Genomic DNA, 14,184 nt, shown 5'->3' with positions numbered 1-14,184 from the left:
GGAATCTCACAAAGATCTTCATGAATTTCATCGTAATCGACTGCTATGCAGAATCGTTTAATCACGATGATTGATTGTTCGAAATGATCACCGTAAAAGATGTTTCCGAAGGGAAGATTGTTGTCTTTTTACCGTTCACATTTTGGCATCATTGCTCTAGTGGTGCATTAGAGGAAATATCTTTATGTTTATAGTTTTTCCTTTAATATAAATGAAAAATCCCTGTTCTAAATTTCAAAATCACTATAAAGTCTTCAGTAACCAGATTTATGTTTCTTAAATTATCAGCCCTCTTTTAAGCTTTTAAACATACAGATTTAAAAATGTCTAGAATATTCAATATTTGCTACATTTCACAGTGGGCCAGGAGACCCCGTTTTGTGGCCAAAAGTCAATTTTAGAAATTGGTAAAACAAATTATACCGTTTTTAACCAGTAATAGCTACAGTAGTTGCTCTGAAAATTTTATAGTCTTAGGACAATTCATTCTCAATCTACACTTGCCTTAAGTTACAAAATCAATTCAGATTTTTATTCCTCCCATTCGAAATTTATGTTATTTATTTTATCATTATTATGAAGAATCTAATCTATCTTTTTTTTGCACATTTATTTATGTTTAAGAATAAAAATAATAATAGAAGTTATTTTATTGTCAATTTGTGAAGTACTACAAAGTTTTTTTCATAAAATCATGAATTTTTCAATTTCGTAGTAATACTGAAAGTAAACTTCCCGTAACTCCGTTATTTTTTTAATCGCCTTTGGTTAAAACTTTTTTATTGATCCTAAACTAAAAGAAAAATCCGCCCACTTTTGCGCGAATTCAAATTATGCTCTCATATATGTATCGGGTAAAATTCCTGTAGCATACTAAGTGAAAAAAATTGATCGAATCGAGCTGTAACTTGCACATAGTTTAGTCCTATGGGTGAGTACTTTAACCACGAAGAATTATTAAATTTTTTCAAAAACAGTAAGAGAGCGAGAGGGTGGAATTTTTTTTGAAAAATTTAAACAGTGAATTTATGAAGTATTATAACTTTTAAACAGAAAGATCAAACAAAAAATTGACCTACATGTTTAATTGCAACTTTTAAACTGTCACTTTCTCGTGGTAAACCATGGAAACTACTATTAATGTAGGCTAACTGCAGATAAAACAAACATAAATAAAAAGTTTCTTATTATAATCATTATCACTAATACCGGATTTGTAATCAGTAACCGCGAAAATGGTTGATGATGGTTTTCAAGTAGATCCGATGAATTTTTGAAAAATCCGTTTGCCATATTGGACCCCAAATGACAAGTTTTAAGTGGATCCGATAAATTTTTAATAAACTCGTCCGCCATATTGGGTTTTTAAAAATTAATAACGGATTCGTAAGCAGCGACCTCAAAAACCCCCGAGTAATAAGTTTAAGGCCATTTGAAATATAAATTGACTTTTGGCCACGAAACCGGGTCTCCTGGCCCACTGTGCATTTAAGGATAAAACGAGGTGTAAAAAAGGAGTCAAGAGGCTTAAAAGATGTTTTAAAATCAGTTTTTTTACAATTTCTCGAAAAATAAAATTGGATTATTTTTCATATAGTTATTTTTCAATTACCCTGTAGAAGCTGCAAATATTGATTTTTAAAGCATTGCAATTAAATATAAAATGAAAATTTTTAATTTTGTCAATTGTCAGCTCTTTTCAGTCTCAAACCATGCAGATATTTTCAAATCTGAATGGTTTGAAGGCTTAAAATAGGATCTAAATTTCGACTCGGGAATTGTTGAACAAAATAATTTTGTAATTTACAAATATGCAAAACGTTTTACAAATTATAGAACACAAATTATTCATATACGTAGGGAAGATTAGGGTAAAACTGAAATGCTTCATTATTATAAAAATAGCAATGTTATTCTTGTTGAACAATATCCGAATATTTAAGATAATCTACAGACATCCTAAGGATAACCGGAATGTAGGATATCCACAGGATGTCCTAGGGATATCCTGATGACATCCTAGAGATATCAAAATTTCCGGATACGAATAGGACGTCCATAGGATATCCTAAAATATCCATTACTGTTACAAAATAAACTTAATATTTTAGAAAGCGAGCACGTTAAGGAGCTGACATGCTACAGATCTACAAACCTTATGATGATCGTCAATGTATAGTACCGTGGAATTTTCACAACATTGGACTATATAGGGCGTTTGAATTATAGTGCAAAATTCGCCATTCTCTACAATTTGTTCTCCAATGCAAACGTCTAAATTCACTAAAGCCTGCATAAAATCCTTTACATTGGAGTGTTCAACATAACGTGACGTTCTAGATTTTTTCATTCTTTCCCTAAATCCATCGAAAGTTAATTTGCAATTTGGTAAACTGAAATGTTTTTTAAATAAAAAATTACTACATTTTTTATAAATTATAATAATGAATAAATTATTAAAAAATTAATAAATCTTTTTAATAATAATTAAAAAATAAATAATAATCAAAAGAAGAGAGAGCGGATTTACTTAAGGTGACAAAATGAAATGAAATGAAAAAATGAAATATGAAATTTCAAAAATTGCGGGACATAGGAAAGGGGAGTGCCGAAAATCTAGAAAATTTGCGTGACGTGATATGTGAACGTCCTCTTTGGAGAATAGAATTATAGGTTGTGTTTTGAAATTTTTAAGTGAAAATACACAACAGAGGATCAACTCTTAATATAAACGAATGATATTAAATTTTTATCACATCAAAAATATTTAATGAAAACTGATTTTAATTTCACAAAAAAACAAAAATTAACTTTTAATTAAGGTAAAAATTTAATACACCTAACTTGTGATTCAATTGCTTCTAAGGTCCCATTCTTCATATCGTGTCACACATTTTAATTAACATAAAAAATTTTACATTTTTACGGAACATATTTCTTCTAAAATTTTTAAATAGAAAAAAAGAAAAATACACCTAAAAAATATTCTTATATTAATAGGAAAATTTTTCTTTAAAAAGTCCTCTTAAATCAAGAATATTACTCTTGATCGTCGAGTATTTTCCTCTTATTTTAAGAGGAATATTCTTAAACTAAGAATAATCCTCTTAAAATAAAAGGAATCCTTTTGTGACATATACTGTAGGAAAATATGCATTGAAATAAGAGGAATCCTCTTAAAACGAGAATATTTTTTTTTGTATTTTTGAGTATATTTTGTAAAACTAGTAACATATAATTTCTTTATAAAGTTTTATGTATAGTTATATAGTAACTAGTTACTAAATTTATTATTCACAAGGGGAGACTGGATACAGTTAAAAAAATTTTAGCAAATCTTTTACATTGATTACACAAAAAAATTACTAAGACATATTAGAATAGGTTAAATAACAAAAACGATAATATTGAGACAAATGGATTTTAATAAAATTTCCAGTTACTACTGTAATCATTAATAAAAATTTTAACTCTGACTCCACATACTATTGATTCTATTACTTCAGAGAATGACTGACGGCCAATTTTGTTTTATCGTATTATTTTGTAAATTGTTCTTTATTTTTTATTATTTACGTAGCAATCAGACAGCAATCGCACTTTTCTATAGAATTTAATGAAATTTAAAAACTTAACAGTTAATAACAAGATCTACATATTTTTAAAATTTCTTTAAATTTAACGTTTCTGGAACGAGATATACCTACATGTTAAAAATTTGATAATTTATCATGGTTAATTAGTCTATACAGATTGCATAAACAAGTAACATTTATTTCAGTAGATTCTAAATTTTTCTATATATTTTTTAAAAAAACTTGTCCATTATAAATAAACATTTGAAGAATTTAATGAAAAAAGAATTAACAATATTTATTGTTTCTTTTAAAAGACATAAGATTTAAAAAATTTTTAATTTTAAAGTAAATGCATCGTAAGATTAGGAAAAATACTACTAATACATGGACATGTACCTGTCTTTCAAGAGGCTAACGATGTATTCAATACATTAATTCATCAAAAATTGTGTTAATCATAGTGAACGACAAATGGAATAAAGCACATATCAATTGAACATTTTAATGCAATTTTAACATTTTAATACCTTGTTAAAAAACTTTAAACTATATGTGAATAATCAAAGCATTTTTTAAAAATAAATGCCCGTAGAATTTATATTTTAAATGATAATTTTTTTAAATAAAAAAGTTTGTTAATAATTTAAAAAAAAAAAAAGTGAGATTATTTGTTGTTCTGGCCACAAAAACAATGTGTTGATTCCATTTGGATAATTAACCATGTTAGAAAAATATTATTTGTCTCAAATGTACCATATGAATAAACTGTACCCAGTCTCCTTTAATGATTTATTTGAAACTAAGTTAACAACTAATCATCTATAATTAATAATATAATTTAGAAGAATACCGTTGACTAACTAATTGTAGTATCTTAGGGAAACTTAAATCTGTTTCTTTGCACAAACGAGAAATAGCGTTCTCCGCTTTGTTCAGCGCAAGATGATCTATAGCGCGTTTATCATTTTTATTGCAAATATGCTTATCTATTTCTGTATATTTATCTTCGGACCTATATACTTTGGCATAGCATGGATCTTTTCGATATGCGCAATAAAATGTATCTTCACAATCCGTTGGTTGATAATATAAATAGCTATTGAAGACACATTTTACGGAATTAGGTTTCTTTCCTTGAAGAAAATACATCTGTTTTAAAAATGTACGAAAATTTATTAAATTATTCTTTATTTATTCTCTCTGCCCACAACAGGGTTTCAGACTTTTAAAACATACATCACAATCTTTAAGGGAGGAAACTCGTGTAAATGTAAATTTTTTAAGATTTTTTTACAAAAAAGTGGTAAAGTTTATTGAATTAGCTATGTATAATAATTATAGTTATAGACGTTTAAATTTTTACATGAGTTTACCCCCTTAAACTACAATAGAAACCACTTTTTAACTCAACTTTTTGAACTTCCATGAAGTCGGCGTCGACGCTCAGCGTCTAAAATTATTTTTCACGGGACCAAGAATATGAAATTATTTTTAAAAAGGTTTTGGGTCCATATAATACCTTGAAAAGTATTTCTTAAGTCATTATTTAGTTACCCAGTCGAAAATCCTACGCTATGTTAAGCTGAACAAAAAGTTGTTTTGAAGTATTGAGATAACCATTAGAGAATTGTGAGACAGTAGATAACTAGCTATAGAAAACTTTCAGGAAGCCTGTTATGGCCGATTTTTCGCTTTTACGGAAAGCTTGAAAATAACAAATTTTGTACGTTTTAAACAAAGCATTCAAGTAGCTTTGACAGAGTTATCAAAGAGTTGCAGGATTTTGCATATATAAAAAGAAAGCGTTCGGGTGGCGAAAATTAAATGAAGCGTCATGGATGTTTCAGGAAACAGCGGAAAAATGACAATGATCAAAAATTAAATTTAACCTTTCTTTCCATCTTTATTTATCTCGTAAAAATATTGTTGTCAACCAAAATTTGTAAATAAAAATACGCTGTTAAATTCATTTTCATAAATTATGAAATTCTAAAAGAATAAAGAATATATTATTTATAAAAAATATTAATAAATATCAAGTATAAAAATAATAATGTTTTTTTTAAATATTAAATATTTTGTCTTTTTTTTAAGAAATTGTATTCATTATTCAATATAAAAAGTTTTCACCGTGTTCGTATTCCTAACCCCAAATTTTGCTCAAGTTATATATAATTTTTTTCGTATATAATTTAAGTGTTTAAAAATAAACGTTTTCTTTGAAAAATAATTTTTATATAATATATAAAGAATAATTATTAATTGTATAAAACGGATTTACAAATTACTATATAGAATTTTTATGATTTTTCGATATAGTTTAATTTAATGAAATTATTCTAGTTTTCAGAAAGTGTAAAAAAGGTAATTAAATTACATATTAATTTGCAACTTGTGAAAAGCAAATAGAATTGCTTTCTTACACATTAAACCAGGCATTAGGAAAGCATTCACCAAGCAAACTGGTAGACCTTTTGCTAGAAGCTGTCCACAGATATTCAACAAGCTGTAGAAAAAGCTTCCCGTTAAGAAGTCAGAAAGCAAATATCACAGAATTTTAGGTCTAATGTATAAATAGTTGCCATGAAGCTTTTGAAACCTTCATAACAGTTACCTGAAGGCCATGTGAACCCTTCAGGGAAACTTACGATTTTCGACTGGGTAGACCAAAAATCTTTTTTAAAAAAATAATTTAACATTTTTGGTCCTGTGAAAAAAAATTTCGGCGCTGAGCATCGACGCCAACTTCATGAAGATCTTTTTGAACATTTTTTTTCATTTAATTATAATAAATAAGAAATAAAGCTTAAAAATTAATAAAAAGTTCAAAATTCTAAAAATAAAAAGATTTGTTATAGGTATTCCAAAAAATTTTAAATTGAATTTTTCTTTGAAAAAACCTAATATTGGCTATATTTGAGTGAGTTAAAAAAAATAATTACATTTTATTCATTTTTTTTAAATTGTTGCACATTTATAAAAAATAATTTATAAAAAAATGTTTTAATTCAAATATTATTTTATTATTATTGATTAATTTTTTGAAATTAGAAATGTTTTCTTTAAATTCAATAAAATTAAGAATAAGCTATTTGTGACGCGCTCAGGGGAAAGGTACCTAAGAAGCAAAAAATTGTAAGTTATGTTTGTGATTTTTAAAGTAAAAATACACAAAGGGAATCAACTCTCAATATAAATTATTGGTGTTTAAATCTTCATAACATTAAAAATATTTAATAAAAACTGATTTTACTTTACATAATAAAAAAAATAATCTTTTAATTAAGGTAAAATTACGACAAACAGAACCTTAAAATGATTTGCTTCTTAGGTACCTTTCCTCGGAGCGCGTCACATTTACAATTTAAAAAGTAATAATTTAAGGTGAGTCACAACCTTTATTTTGAGCAACTTAAATTTAAATTATTAAACGAGGTTATATTTTTTTCTTGCATCATTTGGGTCCAGAAAACATATTAAGGTGATCAAAAAAAGAAAATTTTAATTTTTGACCATTTTAGAATTTTTATTTTTTGAAAAAAATATTTTTGAAAATCCATGCGATAAATTTTGAAGAATCAGTAAAAAAAGTGTGGAAAAAATTTGACGTTGAAAAATACTTAAAATTCTGAAAAAAGATACATATTTAATAAGAGAGTGCAATGATATTTTAACTCATATTTTTCTTTCTTTTTTAGAAAAAAATAAAATTTTTGAAAAGCCATGAAAGAGATTCTTAAGAATCATTAAAAAAAGCTTGGAAAAAAATTGGCGATGAAAAATAGTCAAAATTGAGAAAGAAGATAGATATTTAAAATATTAATTTTTTTTTTAAATTAATTTCTAAAATGGTCAAAATATAAAATTTTATTGTTTTGACCATCCTGTATGGATTTAGGACCCAAATGATGGAAGGAAAAAAATATATCTTCCTACGATCATTAAAATGTAAATTAAAATGATTCAAAATGAAGGTTGAAACTCTTTTTAAAGTATTTACAATGAAAAAAATTAGAAATTTGACTAATTTCAAATATTAGAAAAAAAAAAAAATAAAAAGTTTTGACAATTTAAATAAATTTTTAATTTACGACAATTAAAATTTAATTTAATGTCGATAAATTAGTCATTTAAAACCTACAGTATTTAAAAAAAATAAAAATATTTGTTATATTCCAAAAACTTTTAAATTAATTTTTTTAAGATAACAAAACAATGGTTAGGTATATTTGATTGAGGTTAAAAAAATAATTGCATTATTGATTTTTTTTGCACACTTATTTAATTACATTTATAATTCAAATATTACTTTATTATTAATTATGTTTTTAAAATAAGAAATGTTTTTTAAAATTCCATAATACTAAGAATTGTTTACAATTACACAAAGTAAAAACTTAAAGTATCTAAAATAAAAAGAAATTTAATTTTACGAGTTTTAAAAATTAGAAAAAATGATATCAAATTTTGACAATATAAAAAATTTTAAATTTAAGAAAAGTATAAATTAAATTAATTTTAATAAATTATAAATTTAAAGCCTACGAAATGTAAGAAATTTAAACATTAATTTAAATTTAATAAATTAAAGAAATTTAAAAATTAATTTAAATTTAATAAATTAAAGAAATTTAAAAATTAATTTAAATTTAATAAATTAAAGAAATTTAAAAATTAATTTAAATTTAATAAATTAAAGAAATTTAAAAATTAATTTAAATTTAATAAATTAAAGAAATTAAAAAAAATTCAAAACTCGAAAAAAAAGATTTTTTATATTCCAAAAACTTTTGAATTAAATTATTTTTTGAAAAAACATAACATTGATTATAATCGATTGAGGTTAAAATATTATTGAATTATTAATTTTTTTATATTTTTGCACATTTATATATTACTTTTTTGATTTAACTGCTATTATTGTATTATATTTTTTAATTTCAATTTTTTGTTTTTGTTGCATAGCTTTTGTATAAATATTATTTACTAAAATAAATAAATAAAAGCAAAGAAATAATTTACATTATATATACATATTAATATTATTTAAGCAAATATAATTTATTACTAATAAAAAAGTATGTATTATAATAAAATAACTGTACATTTATATTTTGAAAAATTACTGAAGTGTAAAAAATGTAAAATGAAAAAAATAAAAATGTTGCCTGCTTATGAATTTTTAAATATAAGTATAATCATAATTTTTACCTTATCTTTTATGGCAGGATCTTGACTGCATTCATTGTCCAAAATATCTTTAATTAAATCATTCATCATAATTGAAAAAACCACGTTTCGTTGTCATTAATTAAAAATGTATATCACAATACAAAATTGTCTTGAAAAGCTGACATTTATACTTCGTTTACTGTGAAACTGCTTCATTGAATTTTGTTTTCGCATTCTCTTGTTATAGTTGATAAAAGAAACAATCAAATTTAAGGTGCAATTTCATGAACAATTAAAAATATAAATAACTGATGTAATTAATTTTCATTAAAAATAATAAAAATAAAGACACCTTAATAATTAAAAAAAAATTTATATTTATTTTCTTTACACTTACAAATATAACATTATAACAAGTTTAATTATTATTGACCTTCAACACATTTATTTAATAAATTTATTAGTTAATTAATTAAAATATTAAATTATATATTTTAAAATACCTTAAATATCGTTTTCATATTATTAATTTATTAGGGTTGTTATGATTGTTTACAAACAAAATTCTAGGACTTAAATTTCTGTTAAACACTATCATCATCGAAAGATGACATTTGTAAACAAACAGGGTTGGGAAGCAAAAGCCCAAAATTATGTTCATCCGAAGCAGAGTCGGGAAGGATTAAAATTAAGGCGCTTCTACAACTTGTATCTGTACTTGCTTTACATTTGCTACTGCATGTGCGCATGCGCATGAATTGTTTAGTTACCGAAAATTAAATTAATTAATAAATTACAAATTAATTAAATATAATTAATTAGTGAGTCTATTATACATTAAATTAATTAATTGATTACGTATTAATGATATTTAATGAATTAGTAATTCATTATTTAATTTAATATTCGATATCTGGAAATTGATGTGCGCGCTCACATGTAAGACAGTGATTAAATGCAAAGCAAATGCAGATACAAGTACCGATGCAAGTTGTTGTAAAGGCGGTTCTAGAATAGGTGCAAAAGCCAAGTACAAGTCCAAGTGACAATCTCATGAGTGAGAAAGAGATAGGTAGTCTTTCTTTCTCTTTTGCACTCATGAGATTGGCACTTAAACATTATTATACGTATTATACGTATAATACTGTAGAAAACCAGGTTGTCGACATTGTAGCCGCATCAATGGCAGCATAACCTCTTTTTCTTATTTACTTTCTTGTCTAGTTTTGGTAAATAAGTATTAATTAATAAATAAAATATTTAAATATTGGTCAATTGACAACTTTCAGTTGAGTTAAATAATATTATCTTATTTACAATAATTCCGTAAAAAATTTTAACATTTTAAATGTGCTTCCGTTCTCAATTTAGAAGAGATATACTAATGTAATTTAAATTTTATCAAAGCATCGATAATTAATTTTTGCCAATATCAGAACTTTTGGAATTTCGAAACAAGCATAATTTAGCATTAGTATGTCATACGTCCACATTTACGTTATTTAAGATGCAAATTCATAGGACATCAGTTGCTGAAACAACGCATGAGATAGAAAAGGACAAAAAAAATGTATGTCCTTTTCTATCTCATGTGTTGCTTCCATCAACTGATGTCCTATGAAAATGAACCCTTATGGAGCGGTCACACCTCGCCTGCAGGAGCAGTTGCCAATGGCAACCGTGTAAGAGTAAGAGAGATGGAAAATCTTCTATCTCTCTTACTGTTACACGGTTGCCTCCTGCAGCCGAGGTGTGACCGCTCCATTAGGGTGAAGTCCCATGTGAGCATAAGAGTAAAACTGAAAGCAGGAAAACATGATTACAAGATATTCTTCTCACTCTCATGTTTCTCTGCTTTTCGCTTACGTTTACGCACCTATGGGAGTGCACCCTAATGGTTCTATTGGAGACACATTATAAAAGCAATGAAATATGTTCTTCTCTTTCGTTCTCATGCTTTCCGCTTTTACGTCAGCATGGGACGGCGCCTTAAGGCGCTTGTACACCTCACAAATTCTAAGTATACTCGGAATTTGTCAAAAGTTATACTAATTTTGATTGGCCTTGCTCATGGAGAATTTTCAAAAGAAAGGAAAATTTCGAAATTTTCTATGAGCAAATCCAATCAAAGTTAGTGAAACTTCTGACAAATTCCGAGGAAGAATTTGTGAGGTGTACAAGCGCCTTTAAAAACAAATTTTACGTAGATAAAGGCCAATGTACAACTTACAAATCCGTGAGCTTGTACGTACAAGCTCTTTCATGCTGACTCTACATTGACTGCGCAAACGTGTACGTGAACGTGCTGAAGTCACAATGTGAAGTCGGTTCTACAATGGGCACGTTTGTACGTGAACGTGTACATTCCGTGCTGACGTCACTTATTTGCAGAACATTGTGACGTCAGCACGGAACGTACACGTTCGCGTACAAACGTGCCCATTGTAGAACCGACTTTATTCAAATGGGTGACGTCAGCACGTTCACGTTCACGTACACGTTTACGCAGCCAATGTAGAGTCAGCATTAAGTCGGTTCTACAATAAGCGCGTCGGACGTGGACGTGCTGACGTCACAATGTTATTCAAATGGGTGACGTCAGCACGATCGCGTCCACGTCCGATGCGCTTATTGTAGAACCAACTTTATTTTACCTGTGTGCATCGACTTCTATGGACCAAAGCATAATGAAAATCGTAAGACGTTAGACGTAAACTTTACATGAGAGAGAACACATATCACTGACTTTTTCACTCTCACTATTTTTGGTTTTTTGTAAAAAAAATTTTTAATTAATTTTTAGCTAATTAAAAAAAATTCTTGATTAATTTATATTTTAATTATTAAGGTACCAAAAAAAAATTTGTTTAATCTGGAGAACAGGGGTACATGAAAAAATGTAAAAAAAATTATCAATTAATTTAAGTATTAAAAAAGGGAGAAAATAGCAAATTAAATAAAAAAAAATTTAAGATTATTTTTTTTTACTTTTCAAGGTACCAAAAAAATTCGTTTAACCTTAAAAAAAGGGATACATGAATAAATTTAAAAAAACTCTCAATCAATTTCTAGAACTAAAAATAGGTTAAAAATAGTTAATTTAAAAAAAAAAAATTCTAGATTAATTTCTTTTTAACTTTTAAGGTACCAAAAAATTCGTATAACATTGTAAAAAGGGGTACATGAATAAATGTAAAAAAAAATTCTAGATTATTTTCTTTTTAATTTCTGGGTACCAAAAAAATTCGTTTAAACTGAGGAAAAGGGGTAGATGAATAAATGTAAAAAAACTCTCAATTAATTTCTAAAATTAAATATAGGTTAAATAAAAATAGCTAATCTAATAAAAAAAATTTTAGATTAATTTATTTTTAATTTTTAGGATACCGATAAAAATTCTTTTAATCTGAGTAAAAGGGGGACATGAATAAATGTAAAAAAAATTATTAATTTATTTCTAGAGTTACATATAGGTTAAAAGTAGCTCGTCGATTGAGGGCAGAAACACACCAATTCAGGCGAATGTTGAGAAACATGACAATCTAAAAAATATTAGGGAAACCTGCCATTCCAGTGAAGATTTCAAAAACATGCCATTTCAGATGTCAAATTTTTGTTGATTGTTTTAAGTTGGTAATACTTTCTTGAGAATGTTATATTATAGTTAACAAAATTTTATTCTTGAAATCAATATTAAAAATTAAGAAAAGTACAATTATTAATAATAAAATTATTAAAGGTTCTACCGACTTAACCATCAATATTCAGCAAAATATTAATTATTTTGACTCATCAATTTTTCGTTTACAGTGTTACCAACCTAAAACAATCAACAAAAATTTGACATCTGAGATGGCATGTTTTTGAAATCTTCACTGGAATGGCAGGTTTCCCTAATATTTTTTAGATTGTCATGTTTCTCAACATTCACCTGAATTGGCGTGTTTCTGCCCTCAATCGACGAGCTAATCTAATAAAAAAAATATAGATTAATTTCTTTTTAATTTTTACTGCACCAAAAAAATTCATTCAACCCTGTATAAAGGGGTACATGAATAAATGTGAAATAAATTCTCAATTAATTTTAAATTTAATTAATTTAATTAATAATTGCATAAAATTTGGGGTAAATGGAGACAGCATAATTTCTAAGAAAGTTTTAAGAAAAAAGATTCCTAAGTATATTACTGTATTAAGGGATGAAAAAAATTAAAATATTTATAGTACATATATAATAGTTAAACCAATTAAAATTTTTTTATTTTTTTTTTATTTCAGTATTTTGTCTCGCATTTGAAAAGAAACAGACTTAAAAATCATACCAAATTTTTTTCTTATTCCTTATGACTCCCATAACAAAAATCAAAAATTGAAGTGAATTTCTGTTATAGGAGTCATAAAGAATAAGAAAAAAATTTGGTATGATTTTTAAGTCTGTTTTTTTTCAAATGCGAGACAAAATACTGAAATAAAAAAAAAAAAATTCGATTGGTTCAACTATTATATATCTACTACAAATTTTTTTCAACTTTTTTCATCCCTTAACCCAAGCAGCACGGTAAATTCCCTGAATATCCCTTGAGTACCACAGTGGAATATTCTCATGATCTTCTAGGAAAATCAAAATGTCCGCATCATGGGAATATTCCACAGTGACATTTAGGGTATATTCCAGTGACATTAAAGGGATATTCAGGTGATATTGAGGGAATATTCCAGTGATATTGAGAGAATATTCCACGGTTATATTGAATTTTTTTTAAATGTGTTTTTAATCTTCCTGCTTATTTAAATAACAATGTATAACACTTTTTTATTATTTCAACACTTTAAAAAAAATTCAATATAACCGTGGTATATTCCCTCAATATCACTGGAATATTCCTTTAATATTACCTTCAATGTCACTGGAATATTCCCTGAATGTCACCGTGGAATATTTCCATGAGGCGGACATTTTGATTTTCCTGGAAGATCATGGGAATATTCCACGGTGGTATTCAAGGGATATTCAGGGGATATACCGTGCTGCTTGGGAATACAGTAATATACTTAAGGAAACGAATAAAGTACTGACTAATACACCGAATCAGTACTATGTCGGAGGTAAAAAAATATTAAAACCAGTACTGGCAGTACACTGTCATTCACACCGAATCAGTACTATGTCAATGGTAAAAAAACATTAAATGAAAAAGTCTTTAAATTATTCCAATAGGTAGAAAACGATGATTTTTTTAATAAAAAATGTTTATTAATTTATTTCCAATACTTTCTCCCAAAATTTTTGATATAATTGTAATGTAGTATTATATATACCTATATAAAATATATTTATGTTTTTATTAGTTATTTTAATACTCATTGAAATATGTGCATTAAGTTATTTATCTTGCATATAATAACAATAAATTGAGAATTTTTTTCTAATAGT

The 14,184-nt window shown here is 26.3% G+C and overlaps 1 protein-coding gene across 9 annotated transcripts in view; it reads right to left on the bottom strand.

The window, feature by feature from the left end:
- Positions 1-9,454, bottom strand: part of LOC127279131 (putative uncharacterized protein DDB_G0282133) — a 41,383-nt gene extending 31,929 nt beyond the window's left edge. For 6 of the 9 annotated variants that reach the window (XM_051301283.1, XM_051301286.1, XM_051301285.1 and 3 more), the window contains exons 1-4: positions 9,254-9,454; positions 8,790-8,987; positions 4,429-4,727; positions 2,156-2,393 (exon numbers count right to left, since the gene is read on the bottom strand). In XM_051301283.1, the coding sequence (XP_051157240.1) occupies positions 2,156-2,393; positions 4,429-4,727; positions 8,790-8,858 (606 nt within the window). In that variant the 5' untranslated portion in view covers positions 8,859-8,987; positions 9,254-9,454. The remainder of the gene's footprint in view (positions 1-2,155; positions 2,394-4,428; positions 4,728-8,789; positions 8,988-9,253) is intronic. The other 3 variants (XM_051301287.1, XM_051301291.1, XM_051301292.1) reach the window with 3 other exon arrangements.
- Between the last annotated feature and the right edge of the window lie 4,730 nt (positions 9,455-14,184).

This window comes from Leptopilina boulardi, unplaced genomic scaffold, assembly GCF_019393585.1.
Source record: "Leptopilina boulardi isolate dan_hultmark-lab unplaced genomic scaffold, ZJU_Lbou_2.1 LbouV2_214, whole genome shotgun sequence".
Lineage (NCBI taxonomy): Eukaryota > Metazoa > Arthropoda > Insecta > Hymenoptera > Figitidae > Leptopilina > Leptopilina boulardi.
This window is presented reverse-complemented; position numbering and strand designations above follow the sequence as displayed.